At 40.8% G+C, this 26890-nt stretch overlaps 1 protein-coding gene across 2 annotated transcripts in view; it reads left to right on the forward strand.

Annotated features, from left to right (window-relative positions):
• ATXN3 (ataxin 3) overlaps positions 1-26890 on the forward strand; it is a 773701-nt gene that overhangs the window by 500022 nt on the left and 246789 nt on the right. For both annotated transcript variants that reach the window (XM_044074716.1, XM_044074717.1), the window contains exon 8: positions 1742-1920. In XM_044074716.1, coding sequence (XP_043930651.1) covers positions 1742-1920 — 179 coding nt within the window. The remainder of the gene's footprint in view (positions 1-1741; positions 1921-26890) is intronic.

Consider the following 26890-nt stretch of genomic DNA (forward strand, 5'->3'; position numbering starts at 1 on the left):
AGTTTGATCCAGTTTTATAACTTGTCCTACAGTTTAAATGCTGAAAGTTTTCTTGGTTATTGTTCGTTTATTATTTGTATTTTACAGTGTTGATCACTTGCTTGTAAAACATGCTTCACTGTTCATCACTTTACATGTATTTATTTAAACTATGGTTCTCCTCCCTCTGTTGCATTTTCCCAGGCTGAGCCTGATGATGTTCTACTGGAATAAGTATAGTTACCAAATGAAAGTACATTTTCTTATGGTATCAATGGCAGTCCTTGGTATCTGTTTATTATGTCTGCAGTCACTCACTCCAGCACATAAATCTGTTTTACGTCCGCAATCAACTTAGCTACATTGTTTAAACTGTAATTAATCTGTTCACAATAGTTTATTTTCTTTTTTCTTACTTCTGTCTTGGCACCATATGGCAGTCCTTCAGGAATTTTAATTGCACCAACATCAAGACAGCATCATGTCGTCAAACAAACAAACTACATGGCCATGAGGATGATTGGTTGATTACTTATTTGTCATTTTATAAGCCTACTTGGTTATTTAAGATGTTCAGGGATGTATCTTTTATGATGATGAAGTCTCTGATTTTGAGAGTTGAAAACTCTGAGTAAAGTACAGCACTTCGGTTTGGTCCTTGGCATGTTTCATTCGTTAGATTTGGTTGATTTACCTGCTCTACAACCTTTTGTTTTGGATTACAGTGTCATGTGAGCTATAACTCTAGGTAATCACAAATTTTACCATAATCCAAGCAGCAGAATTGTCAAAGTACCTTTGTGTTTATTGCTTTTAATCTAATCCTGGTTCAGAATTTTACATTTGAGTAATGTATTTCATATCTGCTAGAGGCTACATTTTTGTCAGAAAAGGATGAGCTCTTTATATTTCAGTTGAGTTGGTTCCTGAGGTCTGTAAGATGGTTCCTGAGGTCTAAGACGTTTGGGTTATCATAAATTATCCTAAGTAAAATCAGGTGTTTTGTTTCAGTTTTACTATACTATAAAGAATGGTTGTAATATTGTTTTTAATTAACAACTGTGAAGAACAAAACAGCAGAGGAAATATGGAACACAAGACTAAAGAAACCATAGTAGCCATGTAGAGAGAGGTGTCTCTGTAGAAGAACAGCTACTTTTGAGCCTCCCTCTGTCTCCCACTCCTTGTAACCCTCAAAAGGAAAAATGATGGAAGGGAGCAGAACCCAGAAGAATAATGCCTTAAGCACTGCAAGTAAAAGTATACTAAACTTTACTGAAGTGTAACATGTTGCTATAAAGGACAGGCTTTCATTTTGGGGTGTCAAGACATACCCGCAAGGCTTTCACATCTGACAAACAACAGTGAGAGAACAACCTGAATTCAGGTTTTGGTGCATGTTCCTAGGACTTTCAACACTGCATCATCCAGAAGCCAAGATGCTAAAGATTCATTATTTACACAAGTGATCCTTATCCTCTAGAGAAGAAACTTGACTCACCTTATTTTTTCTAGGTTTCATTTTTTTTGTTCAGCTGTGGGGTGTTTATTGCCTATATCTTCCCACCTTGGTGAGTTAGAGAGCAGAACTGAGCTTGAATCTGACTCAAACTGGAAGGGGTGATGCCATTGTCACTAACTGGGCAGTGCTTTCTTGACTCCAACTTTGCTAGTACTCAGAAGAAATGAATGGTGACAGTACGTAAATTGAACAGTTATAACAAGGACATAATTCTACTGTGTTGGTTCTTCATTTGTGCAGAATACAGAGGGATGATCTGGATCAAGCTTTAGCTGCCAGTAGAGACAGTGGTGGGATAGTTTCACCAGTAGATGAGGATGAGCAAAACTTCCAGCGAGCATTGGCCCTTAGTCGGCAGCAGATTGATATGGAAGATGAAGAGGCTGATCTTCGTAGAGCCATACAACTTAGTATGCAAGGTACAGTATGCAATTTATTTTAAATGTCTTTGAACCTCAAAAGAAACTGGTTTTGAATGTACTGTTCTGTCAGCCTTTGTATTGCATAAGGAAGTAAGGAATGTCTTCTCTGTTACAGATAAATTAGTAAAAGGATAATCCCTTAGTTGTTGTAGGCATTGGTGTGTCTAAGGTGGTGCATTTCTGTAGTGGCTACCTTTCAGCCCCATTTTTGTGGCATTATGTGGTCATTTTTTTGACTTGCAGAAGTATTGCATTACTTAACCAGCAGGTGGTGCTTTCCATGCAGAACAGTAGGGTCTTCTGACTACTGTTTTGAGGAATCACACAGTGGAAAATCTAGCTTGGCTAGGCCTTTCATGTAGTTTTTGCTGATTGGTTTGTCTGTGTGACCTTTTTACTTATTTTTTTAGTTTGTTAGTTGGGATATTTTGCATACATCCTAATGGTTAGGAACATCAGCTGGGTATGACAACCCTGTGTTTCCAAAAGTTAGCCAAACAGTCCACTTATGCTGTGCTTACAACGCCATAAGAAGGCTGAAACTTACATGTCCATGGCTAGAGGGGTTTGTTTTTTTTTCCCTGAATTTGTCCACAACAGACTTAAAAAGGAAAAAAGTCATGGGCATTCAGCACTGCCATATAACTGAAACACCTGGTGTTCTTAAGGGGTCATTTGCATATATCCCATGTGTTAAATAAAATTAAGAATTCAATACACAGGAGGTTCAGGTTCAAAAGTTTACTAGTGTACACCAGGAGGCAAAAAACGTACAAGTACAGAATTTTGTCTAACATGAAACAGGAAGCACACAATTTTATATAGTCTTTTACATTCAAGCTGTACCCACCTTACTAACGTGGTATGTCACAGGGCATCTACATCACTTTAGCTTACAGTCCTCTATTCATAAAAACTGCTGATGCTGTATATTTTAAAAAAGTTTTCCTCTGGTAACAATACGGCCTTGCTATCCACCTGGTCAGACATAATGTCTTTCTGTAAAGTTACTTCTTCAAGGTTTCACATCAGTTCGAATACAATAGCAGATTTAGTCTTCTAATGCACATCTTTGTTCACTGTTACACTTTCCCACCAGCTGCGTGCTATCTTAGTAACACGTATACAAGGCCAAATCATCCCAGCAGGAAAGAGCAGAAGATTTCATTATTTCACATATTTAATTTCCTGACCCAGCAGATAATCACTTGTGAAAAGCATAAACATTAAAACTTGCTAAGCTAGCATCTGCCAGGGTCGGAGGTCAGTTTGCTACAAGCCACACTGCACTTTCAAAACTACTTGCATTTACACATGAATTTATCCTCCCTGTTATATGATTAATAGAATAAAATGCATTACATACTACTTTGTTTTTAAACTAGCATTTCACATATATTCAAATACATATTTTTCTAACATTTTCCCTCCTATTAATACTTTTTATTCTATTTTGAAGTGTGCATAGTGTCATTTCATCTCCCAACCTCTTCCACTTAGGATTTTCAGCTAGGTGAGTCATTCAATCTATACTTCAGAAAAAATGTCATCTGAGATCAATTTTTCAATCTCAATATCTTGGTACAAGGTCTCAGTAACAGATAAATCAATAAAATCTTTGATTAGTCTTTTCATGCAGGGAATTCCACAACAAACACATGCTCCTATTAGGAGTATACCCACACAAATGGCAATCAGAATATTCATTAGGATGGAACCCCACCCCCCAAATAGATTCTGGAAAAAGTCTGTCAGTGGGTTTGGGCCTGGTTCAGTCATGGCTGATACTTGCTGAATTACCTCTAGGTGGTTATTAATTTCATGCCTGTTGTCTGGTATGTACGCACAGCATTCTTCTTTGATAAGCGCGCACGTACCACCTCTCGCCGCTAGGATGAAGTCAAGAGCCATTCGATTTTGTAGCACAACAGTTCTCATTGCATTTAGTTCATCAGTCACCAGTTCTAGGGCAGAAAAAGTTGCATTACTCATTACTTCGAGAAGTTTCGACAACTTCCTCAGCTCCCAGATCGATTTGACTGCTCCATATGCTGGGAATATTCCTGCCCAAGATATAACACTGTCACATAAGTCCATATGTGTCAATTTACTTTTGTCTTTCACGGTATTATGGTCTTTCCAGCCAGCTTTGATCCTTCCAACTGGATTCACAGGTTTTTCAATTGGACCTTCGTGTTTTCGGGCTGCTTCTCTCATGTTTCGTATCTTACCCAAAGGTAATTCTGCAGTATGTCTTATTGCCGGAACCAGATAACCCAAAAAACAACTGCCGGACCAATTCTCAGGTAACCATTTATATGCTTTTTTCCCACAAATAAAATAACAGTTTTCTACTTTAGTACTAATACGCATTAACCCTGCATGAAACATTTTCTGATCTATAACTGACAATTGTTTAAACAAAACAGGATTCTTGCGAATGTCATTCATGGTTGTTTTCAGTGAGTTCAAATATGAGTCATAATTAGTATTGCAAAGAATATCGCCATTACTATTCTTAATATAACACCGATAAGATATGGTTATATTACAATTGCTCCAGCCCACCTGGAGAGTATCATTTTTGTAAAAACATGCAATTCCTTTTTGTGTGACAGGTAAAAATAAAGCTATTTTGTCCTGTGATCTCACAGTTCCCGTATCGAAGAGTAAATTCTCCCAAGTCTCATTTATCCCCAAAGGGGCAGCGGACATTATCAGTCCTCCATATGCTGTTGGTATAGCTGTACAAACCCAGCAATTTGAAATGTTCATAGTCTCTGCATATACACGCTTCATGGCTAGGTATGTGTTAAAATTTGGATGCCAGTCTATAGACGTTTCGTCACGCCTTCCCACTTTCACTTGTGTGGTTGTGTGTAGGGTAAACCACAACAAGAGGAAAATTGTCACAATTACAGTCAATAAATGTATACTCAACAGAATGATTATGCAACATCTCTGGGGTTGATCTAAATTTCTATTCTCTTTGTTTTTGGCCAGTATCAGTCACAAAGTTTTTATCAAGTTGAAAGTTCTTTACTGGTTTGCAGTGTGTCAAATGAACCCAGGACATCCTCTCGGCCACTCTGACTGCAGTAGGCATTGCCAACAGAACCTGGTACGGTCCTTCCCACTTTGGACTTGCCCAATTCTTCCTCTTCGTCACTTTCAGCCACACCCACGTTCCGGGATCCAAACCGGTCTGGTCTGTTCCTTATCTGAAAAAGAGTTAAACTGCAAAACAGATTTATTTGTTAACAGTTTCCTCATATAACTAGCTAATGAACTGTCAGCCTCTTGCTCTGCAGGCATGAGAGCTTTCCACTGAGGCACATAATATGCTCTCCCAAAAATCATTTCAAAGGGAGTCAAACCCTTCACATTTGGAACTGTTCTCATACTCAGCAGTGCTAAAGGCAGACAGTGTATCCAATTCTTTTGGGTTTCCTCAACTAACTTCCTAAGTTTATTCTTGAGGGTACCATTGTACCTTTCCACCAGTCCTGCTGACTGTGGGTGGTAGGCACAATGGTTCTTCAAGGAGATACCAAAAAATCTCCCAAGTTGTTGGATTGTCTGGTTCGCAAAATGTGTGCTGTTGTCACTATAAATCCTTTCCGGAATGCCAAATCTAGGGATTACTTCTTTTATCAGGGCTTTCGCCACTGTTGCTGCATCCGGATTTTTGGTTGGAAAAGCTTCTACCCATTTGGAAACCATATCTACAATAACTAAACGGTATTTCTTCCCTTCACACTTACTCAATTATATGAAATCCATACAAATAGTATGGAACAGATATGGTGGTATAGGAAAACTTCCTTGCTTGGTTTTAAATGCCCCTTGTGCATGGTGCTTGTTACAAGTATGACAAGCTGCACAAAATTTTTGTGTGTAGTTTGTGTATCCATATGTTTGGAATATTCTGTTTACTAACTGTACCATCCCCCCTGTTGAGACATGGTACTGCCCATGGCTCAACAAAGCTGCATATCTAAATAAATTAGATGGCAATATCGGTTTTCTCTCTTGGGAAATGTACAGTCCGTTTTCAAGAATTGCACCTCGTTTTTCCCATTTTTGCTTTTCTGCTTTTGTAGTAAGCATCTGCATTGTTTTTAACATGTCTAAATCTAAAATCTCAGAGGGTTGTAATTCCTAATTCAAAAGTAAAGTTTCTGAGTCTGAGGCTGCTTGCTTTGCAGCTGCATCAGCTTGTGCATTGCCTTTCGAAATCTTATCCTGTTGTTTTGTATGAGCTACACATTTACAAATAGCTACTTTGGTAGGTAACTGAATAGATTCTAATAATTCCAAAATAAATTGCGCATGATTAATAGGTTTTCCACTAGATGTTATCATTCCTCTATTTTTCCATTGTTGCGCAAATACATGTACTGTAGAAAAAGCATACTGACTATCAGTATATATGTTTACACACTTGTTTTTTGCTAAAGTACATGCTCGCGTCAAGGCTATCAATTCTGCTGCTTGTGCAGATAAGTTATGTGGTAAGGACTGGGCTTCTAAAATTTCAGTGTCTGTAACTACTGCATACCCTACAAGATTCTTTCCTGTAGGACCCCTTCTGCATGAGCCGTCCACGTAATATGTCACCTCGGCATTATCCAAGGGCATATCTGTGAGATTTTGTCTAGGTAAAGCTAACTGTTCAATTTCCTGCAGGCAGCTGTGTGGTGTGCCATCCGCAGGAGTTGGAAGTAATGTTGATGGATTTAATGTCGTACATCGTTCAATTGTCATATGAGGTTGGCTCAGCAGTATAGTCATACATGAAAGATGTCTAGCAGGAGAGAGGTATGCTACTTTTTCTTGCAGTAAAATTATTGCAACTGCATGAGGCAATCTCAATGTGAGAGGGTGGAATAACACCACTGAGGCTGAAGCCTGTACTGCCATTGCAGCTGCAACTACTGCTTGTACACAGTGAGGCAAAGATCGCGCCACTGGGTCTAACTGCGATGAATAATAGGCTATGGGGCGTTGCTTGTCCCCATGTTGTTGTCAGCACTGATGTCATATATCCTTGTTTGCAATCTATGGTCTGAAAGAACAGTTTGTGATAATTTGGGAGTCCTAAAACTAATGAAGAAGCTATCAACTGCTTCAACCTGCAGAAAGCTGCTTCTGCTTCAGGTGTCCATTGTAAAATATCTTGTGCTGCCATTGGTGTCTTATATATCAAGTCAGTCAGTGGAGCAGATTCCAAAGCATAATTTGGTATCCAGCTCCGACAGAAATTAGTTGTACCCAAGAAAGACATCATTTCCTTCTTGGTTGCTGGTTTGGGTGCTTGCAAAATTGCTGTTTTTCTTTCCTAGTCTAATATTCTACCTTCATTGGATATTACATATCCTAGGTATCTAACTTGCTTTTTCTAAAGTTGTAACTTACTTTTGTTTACTTTTTGTCCTTGTGTTGCTAAAAATGTCAATAATGCTACAGTATCCTCCCTGCATTGTTGCTGGGTGGGGGCTGCTAGCAAGATGTCATCTACATAAAGTAGAATTTGACTACCTCCCGGTGGGGTAAACCCTGCCAGGTTGCTAGCCATTTCTTGTGCAAATATTGTTGGGCTCTCACAATATCCCTGTGGTAGTCGAGTATAGGTATACCTTTTACCCTGAAATGTAAATGCAAACCAATATTGACTATCAGGATGTATAGGTATTGAAAAGAAAGCATTACTGATATCTACCACAGAAAAATATTTTGTTGCGGTTTCAAATCGTTTAACAAAGTATGTGGGTCTGGCACCGTAGGTGCTCTAGGTATTACTGCATTATTTACAGCTTGTAAATCTTGAACCATCTGCCATTCCCCATTTGCTTTCTTAACAGTAAATAGGGGTGTATTACATGGTGAATCAGGACATTCTACCAGTACTCCTTCTTTGAGTAATGCTGCTATTATAGGCTTGATTCCTATTTCTGCATCTTTTCTCAAAGGATATTGTCTTTTCTGCGGTCTAAAAGCTGACTTTGGGGTAATTGTAACTGGTCCTGCTGTTCGAATAAGTCTTGCATCTGACTTCCCTGTTGACCAAAGAGTCGTTGGAATTTCATATAAGGCCTTTTCTTCTAATAAAATGCTAATCGGCTGTCCTCGCTAGATTGCAAGTGCACACCTGGATGTGTCTGTGTCAACAAATTCAGTTTGTTTCTGAATCCCTTGTTCTGATGGTTTGAAATCGGTCTGTTTCTCCCATCTTGTTACTTTTTCTCCTAAGTCTGCCCATTTTACATTTTTATTCTTTGTCAAGCTGACATGTGGTAATCGATTTGATCTATATAATGCAAGGAATTCTTGAGGTAATGAACAGCTAACTACACTGTTCCCCTCAGTATCCCAGTACAAAGTACGCAATACTAATCTAGTTGCACGATTTCTGAACAATTCTTGCTCATACTCTCTATCAGGTCCTGGTGTAGTACAGTAGTATAGAGTACAGTGTAACAAATGCTGTCGATCCATGTCGAGGGAGGGGGCTTTACTGATGGCTACATTCATCAGTTCCTCGGTAACTGCCCCTGGACCAGTCGTGACTAGGTCCTGGCTGTACCAGTAAAAAGTTTCACCCTCCGATCGCACTACAAAGGTATCCATTTGTCTCTGTGCCTCCATACCTTGTACAGTTGGAACTACTGCTATGCCAAATATCTGCATAAGGTCCCTGCCCAATAGGTTTACTGGACACTTTGCAGAAACAACAATTTTACTTCTTTGGGTCATACCTGAAACAGGGTCAGTTATTGCTATATCATGGGAAAGTGGTTCCCTGTATAGCTGCCCGTTTGCAGCTTTTACTAGTATATAATCAGGTGATTCGGAATGTTCTGGTAAGTTGGAGGGGTGTATCAGGGTCCGTGACGCTCCTGAGTCACTCAGGAATTTGACTTCCCTTCCCTCCACCAGAAGTGTAACTTCCGGTTTAGTATCTGCTAAGTACAGCTCTAAGCTCAATAGTGCTAAGTCCAAAATTTCACTTTCTTCATCCTCCATATCTACTTGCACTTTCCTCTATTCCTTCTATCACATTTACATTTGTTTTTTGTGTATAAACTTTTCCTGATGATTTTTGACTTTCGCATGATGCATCTTCACTATCATATAGTCAGTCCGTATCTCCCTTATCTTCTGTAATTACCTTTTTATTCTGCTTACAATCCCTTGCTAGATGTCCCTTTTTCCCCACACTTGAAGTATTCACCTCTCTTTTTCCTCTCTTCAAAATCTTCTGATCGTTTGTCAGACTGTTCGTTTCCCTGGGCATTCTTCTTGCCCTTTTTACCTGACTGTAACACAAATACTTCAGCTCCGTCTTCAGCAGTGAAGACTTGCTCCTTCTTTTTCTTTTTACTATTAAAATGTCTTTCAGCATGTCTAGCGTATTCAAGTAAGGCTTGTAGCCTCCCTGTTCGATGGTCTATCATATGCTTCGTAATGAAGCTACTAATAGGTGCAATGCAACCTTTCAAAATGCATTTTTAATTGTTGTTCATACGGGAATCATTGTTTGGTTCTCAGGAACCGACATACCGCTATGATTATTAAAACATTCCAATAATCTAGCATAGTACCCATCTATTGTCTAATTTTCCTGTTGTATGCATTGATTAATGCAAGTCCAGTCTGCTCTAGGTTTCCATTTCTCAGAGATTCGGTCTGTAAGACCTTTCACTCTGTTGTCTAATTCTGCGTCACTATGTGGGAGTGGTTTAAGCTCTGCATTACGAGGATTCCAGGTGCCACAAATCATGTGCCAATCTGGACCTATAATTTGTCTTACTACTTTTTCTACTTCTTCCCCATTCAAGTGGTAACTCAACCTCATGCCTTGTAGGTCTTCTAAAAATTTCGTAAAATTAACTTTCGGATGGGGGATTCCCTCAGTAGCTTTCCAAATATCCTCCGGTGTCCAAGGTCTATATACTAAGAGTGTTGGGTTTTGCCCTGCCTGAGGATTTGGGACCTCTATAAATGGGCATATTTCTTCCTCACTCTCATCCTGTAGGTTTCTCTCTATTTGATATGATTCTGCGTCCCTATGTATTTTACGTGTCCGGGACCTAGTTTCAATAGGATCTCTAACAAACGGTTGTGGTCTTGCTGAAACTTCAGGATAATAACGTGGAGGCGGACCAGCCTGTCCACTCGCTTCATATCCTGAAAAGGGTAAAGGAGGGGGCAAGGGAGGTGGAGGAGCTGTTGCTGTTACTAAGTTATTATCTTCTTTGTCTAAAAATAATGTTTTTGAATTTTTAAGCTTCTGTTCTCCACGATTTGCTTCCTCAATCCACCTGTGTGCCTGAGGAATGCCTAATTGGCATTGCTTTTTTGCCTGACCTCCCGCATCAGATTTAAGTTGCTTAAGGAGTTTAACTAGTGAGGTTTTATCTAGTTTACCATCAAATTCATATTTGTTAACCCATTTCGTATAATACCGAACGTTATCAGAACGTTGTAATTGCATGTATTTTGCGTCTTCAGTTAGGGGCGGATCTCGCGATGTTTTAGTGCACTAATTTCCCATGGTAAAGAAAATGTTACGTAACCCTTTTTATCACGTGATATCAGAAGTTCAGTTCCTTTTCACAGTTTATCTAGAATAACTGCCTACCTTATTCTGTTACCCTGATCTATGACCAAATATACAGTACTTCCTCTTGTCCCTGATCTGCATAACAAATCTTGACAACAATATACTGTAACCTAGTCCCTGATCTAAAACAGAAAAAGGCAAAATCTTCCTACCTGAGCCTCCGGTATTGAGTCGTCCAGGATCCGCTCTTTGGCCACAGATCAGAAAGTGGCCAGCCTCTTTAAATGACAATTCAGTCGGAGGTCTTTTCACCAAAGAAGAACCGTTTTCGGTAACTTCTCCTGCGCAGTGTTCGACCATCGGTAGACTCTGATCTGCAGCTGTCCGAGGGAATTCCAGCTCGAAGGACCAAACTGTTAAATAAAATTAAGAATTCAATACACAGGGGGTTCAGGTTCAAAAGTTTACTAGTGTACACCAGGAGGCAAAAAACGTACAAGTACAGAATTTTGTCTAACATGAAACAGGAAGCACAAAATTTTATATAGTCTTTTACATTCAAGCTGTGCCCACCTTACTGACGTGGTATATCACAGGGCATCTACATCACTTTAGCTTACAGTCCTCTATTTATAAAAACTGCTGATGCTGTATATTTTAAAAACGTTTTCCTCTGGTAACAATACGGCCTTGCTATCCACCTGGTCAGACATAATGTCTTTCTGTAAAGTTACTTCTTCAAGGTTTCACATCAGTTCGAATACAATAGCAGATTCAGTCTTCTAATGCACATCTTTGTTCACTGTTACACTTTCCCACCAGCTGCATGCTATCTTAGTAACACGTATACAAGGCCAAATCATCCCAGCAGGAAAGAGCAGAAGATTTCATTATTTCACATATTTAATTTCCTGACCCAGCAGATAATCACTTGTGAAAAGCATAAACATTAAAACTTGCTAAGCTAGCATCTGCCAGGGTCGGAGGTCAGTTTGCTTCAAGCCACACTGCAGTTTCAAATCTACTTGCATTTACACATGAATTTATCCTTTCTATTATTTGATTAATAGAATAAAATGCATTACATACTACTTTGTTTTTAAACTAGCATTTCACATATATTCAAATACATATTTTTCTAACACCATGTTACCTCTAATACAGGAGATTTTAAGGATTCACACAGTGGAAAATCTAGCTTTGCTTAGCTTTTCTTGTAGTTTTCACTGATTGGTTTGCCTGTGTGACCTTTTTACTCATTGTTTTACTGCAGTAGACATGTAATTTTATAAGCTGCAGAGCAAATTCAGACCTTGTATCTTGCAGTGATGGCAAACGTCATTTTAGGTATGAAAATATCAAAGTAGTATTAACATAGATGGCAAAGCTTTGAAGGCTGTGCTTGGTAGCGGTATTGCTACTAGTCAGGTGCATTGCAAATTATGCCTTTGAATGGTTTGCAATAAAAGTGACTTGATTTGTTTTCCATTCTTTGGTTTTGCTATTTGTAAAAAGTTTAACATTGCTCCATCAACTGTTTGAGTGTCTCCCTGATGTTCTTCGTGTTTCACTGTTGCAGTCATTACATTTGGGTAATCTGCTGGCAGGTTGCCCTCAGTCAGCCTGATTAACAAAGTCTTGGGTCCTGCATCGGTTGCTGTCCTTTCTTCCATGACATCAGGTCATCAGGGGTATAAAACATGCAGCCGATGCCATTACATCAGTCTTTCTTGCCTCGCGGTGCCCGAAGCAGAAGCAGTTTGCAAGTGCTGGTCGGCCGACTCTTGAAATTTTTGTTTTAGAGTTTCAGAACCGAAGTCTTCAACTAAAAGCTAAGTACCCCGTGGGGGAAACTTTTTCTTGCTCCTTACCGATGTCAGTAAAAGTTAATAATTGTATTACTTGTGGGAAGCAAATACATCCTAAGGATTTTCATTTTTACTGTATTCCTTGCCTAGGCCCTGACCCCGACATACCTTGCTGTCGGTTTTGTGCTTTATTTAATCAGTGCACTGTCTGTCGTCGGTACATTTTTGCTTCTAAATATTGTGGTTCTCAGTTTAATTATCCAGAAATGACATCGATTAGCCATCCGACTACTGGAATACCGAAAAAACACAAAGAAAAAGACAGAGGCAGGCCATTGAGATCCAAAACTGCTAACGACGCTTCTCCTAAGCCAGTCGCCAGTTCGCCGGTACTCCTGTGATTTGCAGGCCTCTGCTGAGACCCATTCTGAGTCCGGTATGCCACGAGATGCTTCACCTATGGAACCCGCGGATGTCTCTACCTTGGATGGGTCCGGAGTCGCTGTGCAGGCACCGGCTTCTGAGGGTGTATTTAGGCCGACAGATTTGTATATTAAACCAGCACCACTTTCAATATTAAGGTCAAAATCTCGATCTATGTCTAAAAAACCGACGCCCAGGCCACATGCTCAGGCCCCTATGCCTAAAAAACAAATGATCAAAATGTCTGAAGATTTAATTACTCTAATCAGGGGTAGTCAAACCCCCCCCCCTTCTTAGAGGTCTAGGGCTGAATTTGACTATGAATCTTCTGAACAGGACTCTGTTTCTTCTAACTCTTCTAATGATCTGGATTTGTCCATGCCTACTTATGAGGACTCTGATGCAGAGGATTCCATTCCTTCTGCTTCTCCGCCTGAGGATTTCTCTTTTGGGGAAACTTTACATACCTTAAGGGAGCATTTCCACTGGGGAAAGTCAGGATTTTTCTGAATCCAAAAAGAGGCTAAGGGATTTCCTCCTCCTTCCTCAGCAAAGGCCTTTGGCTGTACCTCCTGTATTAGACATTGTTGATGTAGAATAAAACAGTCCAATAAATCCACTCGACCACCAAGGCAGAAATAACAAGGCTTTAATATATGGTAAGCGCTTTCATGCCCCACTGAGCACTTCTTCGGACCATACAAATATATCAAAAAACATCCTTATATATACAGTACTCAATTTCAAAAGCACCTATCACATAAAAACATCAGTAAAATCACGTGAACAGTCTCCGCCCTTTCAAGAAAGGTTTTAAAGGAACTGGACCATTTAGTCCTGGTGGTGCATCACTGTGTAACCTAATGATCCAGTTGGTCTCCCTTTGTTCAGGAGTATTATTAAAATCTCCTAGTCTCATGTTAGTTATCTGTGCTAACACTTTAAATTTAAACATATGTGTATGATCACTATTTGCTGCGTGAGTAGCCAAAGCATTTCTGAGATCTGATTTCCTGATGGCAAGTAAATGTTCACGTATCCTATCTCTCAATTGTCTCTTGGTCTTACCTACATAGAAACTACAACATGATTGACAAGTTGCCAGATAGACCACATAAGTACTGTTACAGTTAGTTATGAAATGACTAGAATATTCAAAATGTGTAACAGGATGTATAAAGAAAGGGTGTGTGTCTATATATGTACACAAATTACAACCACCACAGGCTGATGTATATCCAACACGTTCCTTAATATGAGTATATAATTTATTATAACATAGCATACGTTTAAGAATGTGTTTATTCTTAAAAATAAATTTGGGTCGTGGTCCTACAATCTGACTGATCTTTTCTTCTGTCATAAGAACTGGCCAGTTCCTTTTAGTAATATCACAGAATATTCCGTGGTCATTAGTATAATGCATAGAGAAGTTCACCATATGCTGTTTATGTTGTTTATTACTATTATAAGATGTATTAGTATTATATTGCAAGAATGGTTGCACACTTGTATTCCTAAGCTGATTAACGTCTTTACTTTTGTACCCTTATCTCTAAACTCATTAGTTAGTTGGATTAGATCTTTCTCAAATGCATCTTGAACACTATCCAGCGTTGAAACACGCATACCCTGTCCTTTTGATACATTCTTAAATATTCTGTTGGGATGCATACTGTCCCTGTGTAGGGTAGCATTGACTCTACATTCTTTTCTATACATCTTAGTTGCTATCTGACCTTCAGAAGTTTTATAGATCCTGACATCCAAAAAGTCCATGGAAGTATATGAGAAACGATATGTAAATCTTAAAAATCTGTGGTTGTGTGTAAATAGTCTACAAATTGTGGTATTAATTCACTAGGACCCTTCCGTAAAATAAGTAAATCATCCACAAATCTCTTCAAGAAGACTATATATGTGTCCTATAAATGTGTTCACATAATACAAATTTCCTTTCCCAATTACTCATTACTAAATTGGCATAGCTATTCGCACAGGGGGTCCCCATCGCTTCCCCCTGACATTGCTAGTAGTATTGTCCATCAAAGCAAAACAAATTATGCTCTAATATAATACTTAATAAACTACAGATTAATATATTTTTCTCTAGACTAAAACGACCAGTTTTTATGATTTCATTCAGCATTAGTATGCCTTCTCTATTTGGTATACTAGTAAAAAGGGGATTGTACATTCAGGGCTAAAAAACATAATTCATTAATGTCACAAAAAGAACATAAAAATACTGATCTATCAGTTATAAACTGCCTAGTATCCTTTAAAATTACATTAGAATTTTCTACTAAGACCCTTAATTCTTTATCAACGTAAATGGACATAGATTCAGTGGCCCATCCACCTCCAGAGACTGTGGGCCTCATAGGAGGTCTGTCCATGGACTTATGTATTTTCGGAAGCCCATTTAAAATGGGTAATATAGGATGCATAATTTTAAAGTAATTAAATAAATCTAAAGTAATCATATTACTAGTTAAGTAGCCATTTAGAATCTTATGAATCTTGTTAATAATGTTATTAACGTTGGATAACTCTATCAGAGCATAAGTGTTACTATCACTGAGTAAATCATTCATTAATTCCAAGTAGAACGTCTTATCTAAAACAACTAATACATTATGAACGTTAGATAACTCTATCAGAGCATAAGTGTTACTAGCACTGAGTAAATCGTTCATTAATTCTAAATAGAGCGTCTCGTCTAAAATAACTAATAGACCACTCTTGTCAGCTGGTCTAAAAATAACTGAATCATCAGCCTGTAAAGTAAAGCTTCCCATTCACCTTTACTTAAATTTCTAAATTTCTTTTTGTTTTCAGCATGTGTTTTATCTAAGAAGTATGTTCTAACATCCTGTTCACATAAACGACTAAATACTTCTAAAGCGAGGTCTATCACTGGCATAAAACAACTAGGTTCTTTAAAAATGTTAGTTTCATTATTACTAAACATAGTTTTTAACATGACATTTCTTGTAAACATTTTTATATCAAGTATCATATCTGTTAAACGCATTTGAGCTGCTGGTATAAAAGACATACCTTTACATAAAACACTTAATTCAAAGTCTGAAAAAGTCCTGGTCGACAAATTACAAATTAGTTATTTAGTGGTTTCTGCCACATTTTCTTTATCGTTTGTGGAGTCATTTTCTCCATGCCCGATAGCTGCAATGAACGTTTCCTCCCTCTGTTCAGCTGGGGTTTGTCCCTGATAGTGTTCATGTCCCGTATGGGTAAAGGGAGTGCTTGGAATACTAAAGGGACATGTGTAGAATTAGCTTTCGGTTTTACCAAAATTTTAATTGCACAAAGATTCATTGTAGATGTAGTGTTAACGCATACAGCCCCATCATTTCCAACATTAGGACTGCCTGTTGGAATTATAGATGTTATCTGCTCATTATTTATTCCAACTTGTATTTCACTTGTTGGCGTCGTTTTTTCAGTTAGTGGAACCACTTCTGGTCTCCACACTGACGTCACCGATGTACTCTGTGTTCTCCTCCAATCGGGTTACCGGTCCTCGACGTTCACAAACTGGTTCCAAATTGATTTCCTGATGGCAAGTAAATGTTCACATATCCTATTTCTAATTGTCTCTTGGTCTGCTATATTTGTATGGTCTGAAGAAGTGCTCAGTGGGGCATGAAAGCGCTTACCATATATTAAAGCCTTGTTATATCTGCCTTGGTGGTCGAGTGGATTTATTGGACTGTTTTATTCTACATTTTGACTTCCACTGGTACCCCTTTTTCCACAGTGGCATTATTAGCTTTTGTTTTATTGTTGATGATGTGTTTTCAGAATCCAGTATCGCCCCTGATTCCCTGCCTCCGACCCCTTGTAAGCCAGACAGATACTACAGGGTTCCTGACTCCCACAAATTCCTTTTTAAAAATCCTGTTGCGGACCCTGAAACAATTTCTCAGGGGCTCAAGGGTATTAAGGCTTCTACTGCTAAAAATCCTACCCCTTCTGATAGAGACTCCAGGGCGCTGGATAGATGGGGTAAAAAGGTTTATACTTCTGCAGCCTTGGCAATCAGGGCTTTAAACTGTCAATTCCATATGCTTAAATATCAACAGCATATCATGGGATTGCTTAAAAATAAAATGATTTCTGACTGTGTGGAAAATAAGGATTTACAGGATTTATTGCATTCAGCTGAACAAGTTGGAAAACATACTTTGCAATGTGGTTTTGATTCTTTGGAGGCCTCTTGCAGGGCTGCTGTTACTGGGTCTGTGCTTAGAAGGTATGCTTGGCTTAAGGAGCAATCTCTGCCTGATCATGTTAAAGCAAAATTGTTGGATGCTCCTTTGCAGCAGGATCGTCTGTTAGGAAATAAGGCTGAAGAAGTTCTAAAAAAAAGATGGAAGATAAAGCTAAATCTATGCAAACTGTGAAAGATTTCTTACAAGTACAACCTCCAAGATTTAGTAGGCACTGGCCTACTAAGAACTGGTCCTTTCCAGTTCCTTCCAGAGCCTCTCAGGCCAAACCCAGACATTCCAGAAGCACCAGGTTTCAGTCCCAAGGGACTTTCAGAACTAAGCAATGGGGTGCCTCCACTTCCAAATCTGGAAATAACAAGACACCCCACTATGGTAAATAATCTCAATGACTTTCCTTTAAAATTACCAGGCACTTACCTCTTAGCTGCCCCTTTGGGGGGAAAACTGGCTCTTCATGCAAAAAAACTGGCAACTTATAACCCAGGACAAATGGGTTTTAAATATAGTGTCCCAGGGATACAGATTTCATTTCCACATGTTGCCAACTCCAAACGGGTGGCCAGACCTGCCCCCAAATCAGTGGGCAGAGGCTCAGAAACAAGTACTTTCCCTCTTAAACTTGGGGGCTATTCACCCGGTACCAGAAGAGGAAAAGGGACAAGGTTTCTATTCCAGGCTTTTCCTGGTACCCAGAAAAGACAAATCAATGGCGTCCAATTCTGGACCTGTCTACTCTGAGCACATTTCTGGGCATTCCAAAATTCAAGATGCTGACTCTTCACCAGTTACTTTGTATGCTAGGCAAAGATGCCTGGCTGGCAACTCTAGATTTAAAGGAGGCTTACCTGCATATCCCAATCAGGGAATCTTGCAGAAGATACCTCCGCTTCAAAGCAGGCTACTTGCATTATCAGTTCTCTGCACTGCCCTTTGGCTTATCTACTGTGCCCAGGGTATTTACAAAGTGCCTGGCTCCCGTAATTGCATTTTGCAGGCAAGGAAATATTCAGATATAGCCATACCTGGACGATTGTCTAATTCAGGCAGAAAACAAGACCATTCTTCTAAAACATCTGGCGTTTGTAAAAAAGGTTCTAACTTGTCTAGGGTACACCATAAATGAAGAAAAGAAATCACAACTGGTACCCTCTCAAAAAAGTACATACCTGGGTGCAAGCTTGAATATAACTGCCCAGATGGCTTTCCTTATGCCAGAAAAGAAACTTCATTTGGTGACTTACTTCAAACAGGTGGCCACAGGAACCCTGCTATCTGCAAGACAAATACTGCAAGCCTTTGGGTTCATGGCCTCCTGCATTCTTCTAATTCCATATGCAAGACTGCATATGAGGAAACTTCAGTGGTACTTAAAACGTTTATGGAGTCAACATTGTCACAGCCTGGAAACAATGATTCCTATCATTCCTTGCCTGCAACTAGAGTTCCTATGGTGGGCAGAGGCCTGCCATTCACACCACCCCCTGCCGCCCAAACCCTAACTACAGATGCATCAGACTATGCATGGGGGGCTCATCTGGAAGGGAAGTGCATTCAGGGCAAATGGAGCCCAAATCAAATGCACCTTCATATCAATCAAAAATAAATGCTAGCTGTACAGAATGCACCGACAACCTTCAAGGATTACCTTCATCCAGGGCAACTAATGGTAAAGACTGACAACACCACAGTTATATGGTACATAAACAAGCAGGGGGGTACACATTCCTACCCCCTCTGCAGACTAGCCATGGCATTGTGGAACACTGCCTTGAGCTATCAAGTACAACTACAAGCTCAATTCCTGCCAGGAAAGCTGAATATTTTGGCAGACGAATTAAGCAGAAATCTCATGGACCCACACAAACGGAAACTGGAACCACGGATTTCCAACATGTTGACACGCAAATGGGGGGAGCCCAGACATAGATCTTTTTGCCTCACCCAGGAACTACCAGTTGGACAAATTTTGCACAAGAATTCCTCACAAAAAAGCCTGGAAAGTGGATGCTCTGTCCTTCAGCTGGGAAAACCTATCACTCGATGCTTTTTCCCCCTCTGCCTCTGCTCTCCAAAGTTCTACTAAAAGTCAACCGGGACAAACCAAAAATGATTTTGATTGCTCCAGACTGGCCTCGCCAACACTGGTACCCAGTCCTACACAGTCTGTCACAGATTTCTTCATGGCACCTGCCTCGGACACCTTTCTTACTGTCTCAGCAGAACAACCAAATTCTGCACCCTTAGCTCCAAACATTGAATCTTGCAGCTTGGCTAATCACTTAAATTCCCCCTTAGCATCCCTCAGCATACCTGTGATGGATGTCATTTTGGAGGCGAGAAGACCTAGTACTAGAAAATCTTATGCTGACAAATGGAAAAGATTCTGTGCCTGGAATCAATCTCAAGGGATAAGCACAGCAGTGCCCAATTTACCTCAGATTTTGCCATACTTAACTGACCTGCTTCAGAAGGGCCTGTCTTTTTCTTCCATAAAAATCCATGCCTCTGCCATTTCAGCTCATTACAACACAGAACCCCCCTCCCCTTCTCTCATCCTCTGCTAAAGCAGCATCTCAGAGGAGCCAAAAACTTGAGGCCACCCAGGAGAACTCCAACCCCTGCCTGGGACCTTAACTTTGTGTTGGAGAAACTCACTCTCCCTCCTTTCGAGCCAGCTGCTACTGCAGACTTAAATTTTTTTTCATGGAAAATAGCTTTCCTTTTAGCAATTATTTCGGCTAGAAGGATTTCTGAATTGCAGGCCCTTATGGCAGTGGAGCCTTTCATCATTTTTCATGCGGACAGGGTCTCACACAGGACCAACCCATCCTTCATGCCCCAGGTGGTGTCCAGTGTGGCTCTTAATCAGTCCATTCATTTGCTAACTTTCTTTCCCAATTGACAGAACAAGGGGGAGCGGTTTCTGCATTCATTGGATATACACAGACAACTTAGATTTTACTTGGACAGGACTAAATCTCGAAGAAAATCTGAACAACTGCTGGTAGCATTTGCTGCAGGGGCAGAGGGAAAGGCTATTTCAAAGCAAACCATTTCCAAATGGATAAGCCATTGTATTCATTTTTGCTATAAGCACCATGGAAAACCTATCCCCCAGGGGATCAGATCCCGTTCCACCAGGGCTGCATCTAGTTCTACAGCCTTTCTCAGAGGTGTTCCTACTAGGGATATTCTAGAAGCTGCTACCTGGAGTTCAGTTCATACTTTCACCAAACATTATCATTTACCAATTTTCTCTAAATCCAGAGCTGGCTTTGCCACTGCTGTTTTGCAGGGCCTTATAGCCGGTCCTAATGCTGTATAAATCCATCCTCCCAACCATAGCTTTGGAAATCTACCCAAATGTAATGACTGCAACAGTGAAACACAAAGAACATAGTGCAGTTGTGTACACTTAACATAAATGTAGATGTTTGAGTGTATTCACTGTTGCAGTCCTGGATGTTCATCGTGTTACCCTGCTGCAGTCATCACACTTGGGTTATCCTGCCGTCAGGCGGTCCCGCAGTCAGACAGAGTTCCAAAGTCTTGGTCCGGCGTCGGTTGCTGTCACTTCCTCCCTGATGTCAGTGTGCCAGGGGTATATAAGAGGCATCCAACGCCATTTTCTTCAGTCTTTCTTGCTGCGCGGTGCCCGAAGCAGAAGCAGTTCGCAAGTGCCGGTCGGCCGACACCTGAGATTTTTTAATCTAATTTCAGTCCGAAGTCTTCAATAAAGCTAAATACCCCATTGGGGAACCTTTTCTTGCCTCAGTCCAATGTCAGAAAAAGTTAATTGCATTTCTTGTGGGAAGCAAATACCTCATAAGGACTTCCATTCTTATTGTGTTCCTTGCCTAGGCCCAGACCACGACGTCACAGGTTGTCGGTTTTGTGCTAGGTTTAATAAACGAGCTATCAAACACCGTTTTGACTTCGCACGACATTACTTTGATAGGAAATTTAATTATATCATGCCGTCAGAGCAGCCGACGACCGGCTTGCATAAAAAACTCAAGGATAAGGACAGGCAGCCTAGAACCAAGCCAGACTCCGAGGCCTCTGCTGAGCCTGTCGCCAGTTCTCCGTTTTTTAATGAAGCACATACGCAACCCCTGACGACCGCGGAAATGGAAACCCAGACAGCTTTGGATTCTCAAGCGGAGTGTACTAGGCCGTCGCAACCATCTTCATTAGGCCCTTCCGACACCGGAGTAGAAGGTGATGCCGGTGCAGTTGAAACGCCTTCGGTTTCAGAAGGTGTCTTCAGACCGACTACACTTTACCATTAAATCTTATGCTAAGCTAAAAACTCCATTAAAACCAAAAAAGACTGCACATCAGTCTCCTGTTCAAGGCCCCATGCCTAAGAAACAGATGCTTAAGATGGCTGAAGATTCGATTACCCTAATCAGGGGTTCCCATCCCCCTCCTGATAAAAGGCCAAGACAAGAGGAGGATTATGCTTCCTCTGACCAGGTTTCTATTTCCTCAGATTCTTCTGAGGAACAGGATTACCCCCTTATGAAGACTCTGATGCTGAAGACTCTATTCCCTCAGCATCTCCCCTTGAAGACTACTCCTTTGGGGAAACTTTACATACCATCAGGGAATATTTCCACTGGGAAGGCAGGACTACTCTGATTCTAAGAAAAGGCTCCGAGAGTTTCTTTTACTACCCCAGCACAGACCACTTGCTATCCCTCCAGTTTTAGATATTGTGGATGATGTTTACTTAGAGTCTAGTTTAAATCCAGACTCCCTACCTCCTGCTCCAGCCAAACCAGACATACTACAGAGTACCTGACACACACAAATTCCTTTATAAAAGCCCTCTGGCTGACCCAGAAACAATTTCCCAGGGTCCCAAAGGGGCTAAAGCTTCTATGGCTAAAAATCCTGTACCCTCTGAAGGGATTCCAGAGCCCTAGATAGATGGGGAAAGAAGATATACACCTCAGCTACTCTGGCTATGAGAGCATTAAATTGTCAGTTTCACATGCTGAAATATCAGTAATTCCTAATGTCTCAATTAAAACAAAAACTGAGCACACATTCTGAACAGGCTGAATTCAAGGAAATGCAGGATCTGTTGCATGCAGCTGAACAGGTGGGCAAACATACTTTACAATGTGGATTTGATTCATTGGAAGCTTCCTGTAGAGCAGCTGTTACTGGGTCTGTCATACGCAGGCATGCTTGGTTAAAAGAACAAACCCTACCTGATCATGTTAAAGCAAAATTATTGGATGCACCTGTACAGCAGGATGTCTTATTTGGTGTCAAAGCAGAAGAGGTTTTAAAGAAAATGGAGGATAAGGCAAAGTCTATGCAGACGGTCAAGGATTTTTTACAGGTACAACCCCCTCGTTTCAGCAGAAATTGGCCAACAAAAAACTGGTCCTTTCCAGCTTCTGACAGACCACAGAGGGGCAAATACAGACGCCCAAGGGGCAGAGGTCAATCACAAGGCCCTTACAAACCTTGCCAATGGGGTGCCCCAACCCAGAAAGGAGGTGAAGACAGGCCCCAAGCTAGCAGAAGACAAACACAATGACTCAACCCTCCAACTACCAAGCAAATCTCTCTTGGCAGCTCCATTGGGAGGAAAATTAGCACTTTTTGCAGACAACTGGCACATCATCATAAAAGACAAATGGGTCCTAAACATGGTCTCACAAGGATACAGATTCCACTTTCATACCTTGCCAAGGATAAAAGGAATGCCAAACCTGCCACCAAATCAGTGGGCAGAGGCACAAAAACAAATTACAGCTCTCATGGAATTGAGAGCCATTCAACAGGTACCTACACAGGAGCAAGGACAAGGATTTTACTCAAGACTCTTTCTAGTCCCCAGAAAGGACAAATCGTGGAGACCCATTCTGGATCTTTCAGTTCTGAACACCTATCTGCAAGTACCAAAATTCAAGATGCTAACACTACAGCAGCTTCTTCCCATGCTGGGCAAGAAGGCTTGGCTAGTAACGTTGGATCTCAAGGAGGCATACCTGCATGTCCCTATCAGACAAAATGGAGAAGATACCTCCGCTTCATTGCAGGTTCAACCCATTATCAGTTCTTTGCACTGCCCTTTGGCTTATCTACTGCGCCCAGGGTCTTCACAAAATGTCTGGCACCAGTAATTGCATACTGCAGACAAAGAGGAATTCAAATATACCCATACCTGGACGACTGCCTTATTCAAGCAGAAAGCAAGGACATTCTTTTAAAACATCTGGCATTTGTCAAACACCTTCTAAGTTGCCTAGGGTACACAGTAAACAAAAAGAAATCAAAACTAGTGCCCTCACAAAACATAATATTCCTGGGTGCCAGCTTGAATACAACGGCCCAGATGGCTTATCTCACGCCAGACAAGCAAGGACAACTGACTCAATACTTCAAAATAATGGCAACAAAGACCCAACTCCCTGCAAGAAAAATTCTGCAGGCCTTGGGATTCATGGCATCTTGCATACTACTAATACCATTTGCAAAACTGCATATGAGGAAATTACAATGGTACCTGAAAAGTGTATGGACTCAGCACAGCCATAGCTTGGAAACAATGATACCACTCATTCCCTGCCTTCAACAGGAGTTTCTATGGTGGGCACAGGCATGTCACCTCAACAAGGGTCAGCCTTTCACATTACCCACAGCCAAGCAAACTATGATAACAGATGCATTGGACTATGCCTGGGGAGCACACATGGCAGGACAGTGCATTCAGGGCAAATGGACAACAGATCAAAGGCATCTGCATATCAATCAAAAGGAAATGCTAGCAGTACAGAATGCCCTAACAGCTTTCAAGGACCTCTTACCCAGGACAACTAATAATAGACGGACAATACCACAGTAATGTGGTACATCAACAAGCAAGGGGGCACACATTCCTACCCTCTATGTAGGCAAGCAATGACCTTGTGGAACACAGCACTGTCTCACCAAGTTCAACTACAAGCACAATTCCTGCCAGGAAAGAAAAACACATTGGCAGACTACCTAAGCAGAAACATCATGGATCCCCACGAGTGGAAACTGGATCCACAAGTATTTGCAATGATAACTCAAAAATGGGGACGCCCAGACATGGATCTGTTTGCCAACCCCCAAAACTACCAACTTCAAAAATTTTGTACAAGGACATTCCACCCACAAGCTTGGAAAGTGGACGCCCTCTCATTCAGTTGGAAAACATTAACAGTGTATGCCTTTCCTCCACTGCCTCTTCTAGCAAAGGTGCTGCTGAAAGTCAGATTAGAGAGGCCACAAATGATACTCATTGCACCAGACTGGCCACGCCAGCACTGGTATACAATTCTAAAGAACATGGCCCACAGCCCACCATGGATTTTACCACAAATTCCTCACCTGCTCACCCAGCAAGACGATCAAATTCTACGCAGCCAGCTCAAGACTTTAAACCTGGCTGCATGGCAAATTACCTAAACAATCAACCAACACCTCTATCCAAAGCTGTTAAGGATGTCTTCTGGAGGCCGGGAGGCCCAGCACCAGGAAAACCTATTCAGACAAATGGAAAAGATTTTGCGCCTGGAACCAGGCAAAAGGCCAAAATCCCCTTGATCCAAACATTCCTCAGATTCTACAATATTTAACTGAGATGTTGCACAAAGGACTTTCCTTTTCATCTATTAAGATCCACGCCTCAGCAATTTCAGCTCATTACAACACAGATCCTCCTTTATTTTCACATCCACTCCTAAGACAGTACCTCAGAGGGGCTAAGAACATAAGACCACCCAGGAGAGCACCAACACCTACTTGGGATCTCAACTTTGTTGTGGAAAAACTTACACTGCCGCCCTTTGAACCAGCTTTCTCAGCTGATTTAAAGTTTCTTTCATGGAAAACTGCCCTGCTGCTAGCAATAACTTCAGCTCGAAGAGTCTCAGAGCTAGAGGCACTAATGGCAGTGGAGCCTTTCCTCATTTTTCATCAAGACAGAGTCTCTCTATGAACTAACCCTTCCTTTATGCCAAAGGTGGTATCCAGTGTGGCCCTTCAACCAAAACCATTCATTTGTCCACCTTTTTTCGAAATCCGCAGAACAAAGGAGAAAGACTCCTGCACTCTTTGGACATTCACAGACAATTACCTTACTACTTGGATAAAACGAAGGCTTTCAGAAACTCTGACCAGCTCTTTGTAGCCTATGCTGCAGGATCACAAGGAAAAGCTATCTCAAAACAGATCATTTCAAAATGGATAGGGCATTGCATACGTTTCTGCTACACGCATCATGGGAAACCGGTACCTGCTAACATTAGTTCCCACTCCACCAGGGCTACAGCTACATCAGCAGCCTTTCTCAGGGGAGTGCCAACCAAGGATATTCTGGAAGCTGCAACTTGGAGTTTATTGCACACCTTCACCAAACACTATCACTTACCTCTATACTCTAAGACTGGAGCTGGATTTGCCACTGCATTTTTGCAGGGCCTACTAGCTTCTTCTAACCCTGTTTAACTCCACCACCCATCCTTAGCTTTGGGATTCAACCCAAGTGTGATGACTGCAGCAGGGTAACACGATGAACATACCTTTTGTACCTACCATAAATGTAGATGTTCGAGTGTTCACCCTGCTGCAGTCCAAGTTACCCTCCCTCCATCCCCTCTGAACTAGCTGGACTTATCTATACCTTTCTATCCTATACAACCTCTGTGGTGTATTTGCTTGTGACTGAAAGTATTGTTGTATTTTTACATGTGTATTTTTATATAGCAATATGTATTGCCTACCTATTGGGGGCACCTGACATCTGGGGCAAGAAAAAATGAAGAAAATGGCGTTGGATGCCTCTTGTATACCCCTGGCGCACTGACGTCAGGGAGGAAGCGACAGCACCCGATGCCGGACCAAGACTTTGGAACTCTGGCCGACTGCGGGACCGCCTGATGGCAGGATAACCCAAGTGTGATTACTGCAGCAGGGTGAACACTCGAACATCTACATTTATGGTAGGTACAAAACTGTACTTTACCCTCCCTCCAGCCTCTTTTTTTTTCTCTTACTATGCCTCTACTTTCTTTTACTACACTTAAAAGCCTTTTTGGTGTATTTGCTTTTGTTTGGAGGTATATTTTTGTGTTTTAAATTATTTATATATATTTTGCTCCCCATTTGGGGGGCACCTGACATCTGGGGCAAGAAATACTGATGTAATGTCGTCGGCTACATGTTTTATACCCCTAACGACCTGACGTCATGGAAGAAGGGACAGCAACCGACGCAGGACCCAAGACTTTGTTAATCAGGCCAACTGAGGGCAACCTGCCAGCAGATTACCCAAACGTAATGACTGCAACAGTGAATACACTCGAACATCTACATTTGTGGTTAGTGTACACAACTGTACTTTATGTATACTGCGACAGTGAATACACTCGAACATCTACATTTGTGGTTAGTGTACACAACTGTACTTTATGTATACTGCAACAGTGAATACACTCGAACATCTACATTTGTGGTTAGTGTACACAACTGTACTTTATGTATACTGCGACAGTGAATACACTTGAACATCTACATTTGTGGTTAGTGTACACAACTGTACTTTTCTTATCATTCCTAATCTTAATTTTTCTTGGGTGAACTTTTAAAAGTAAATCTTTAGATGGTGTGTGCTTTGTATTCAGTCTCCAACCCATATAATTTACTCCATTCATAAAAAACAAAATAAGATTAAAGTATTACTTTACATAATATCTCATAACTTGCTCATTCTCTTACAAGTCTCATCTGATTCTGAGCATCTCCACAAACAGTTACATCTGAACATCTGTCTACTAAGTTTTCAAGGCTCAAGGGAAATGAAAATAGTTTGCCAGATCTTTCTTATCACACACAGATGCACTCAGACCTACAAGTTATTA

This window comes from Protopterus annectens, chromosome 6.part0, assembly GCF_019279795.1.
Source record: "Protopterus annectens isolate FY-2018-M chromosome 6.part0, PAN1.0, whole genome shotgun sequence".
In the NCBI taxonomy this organism is placed as follows: domain Eukaryota; kingdom Metazoa; phylum Chordata; order Ceratodontiformes; family Protopteridae; genus Protopterus; species Protopterus annectens.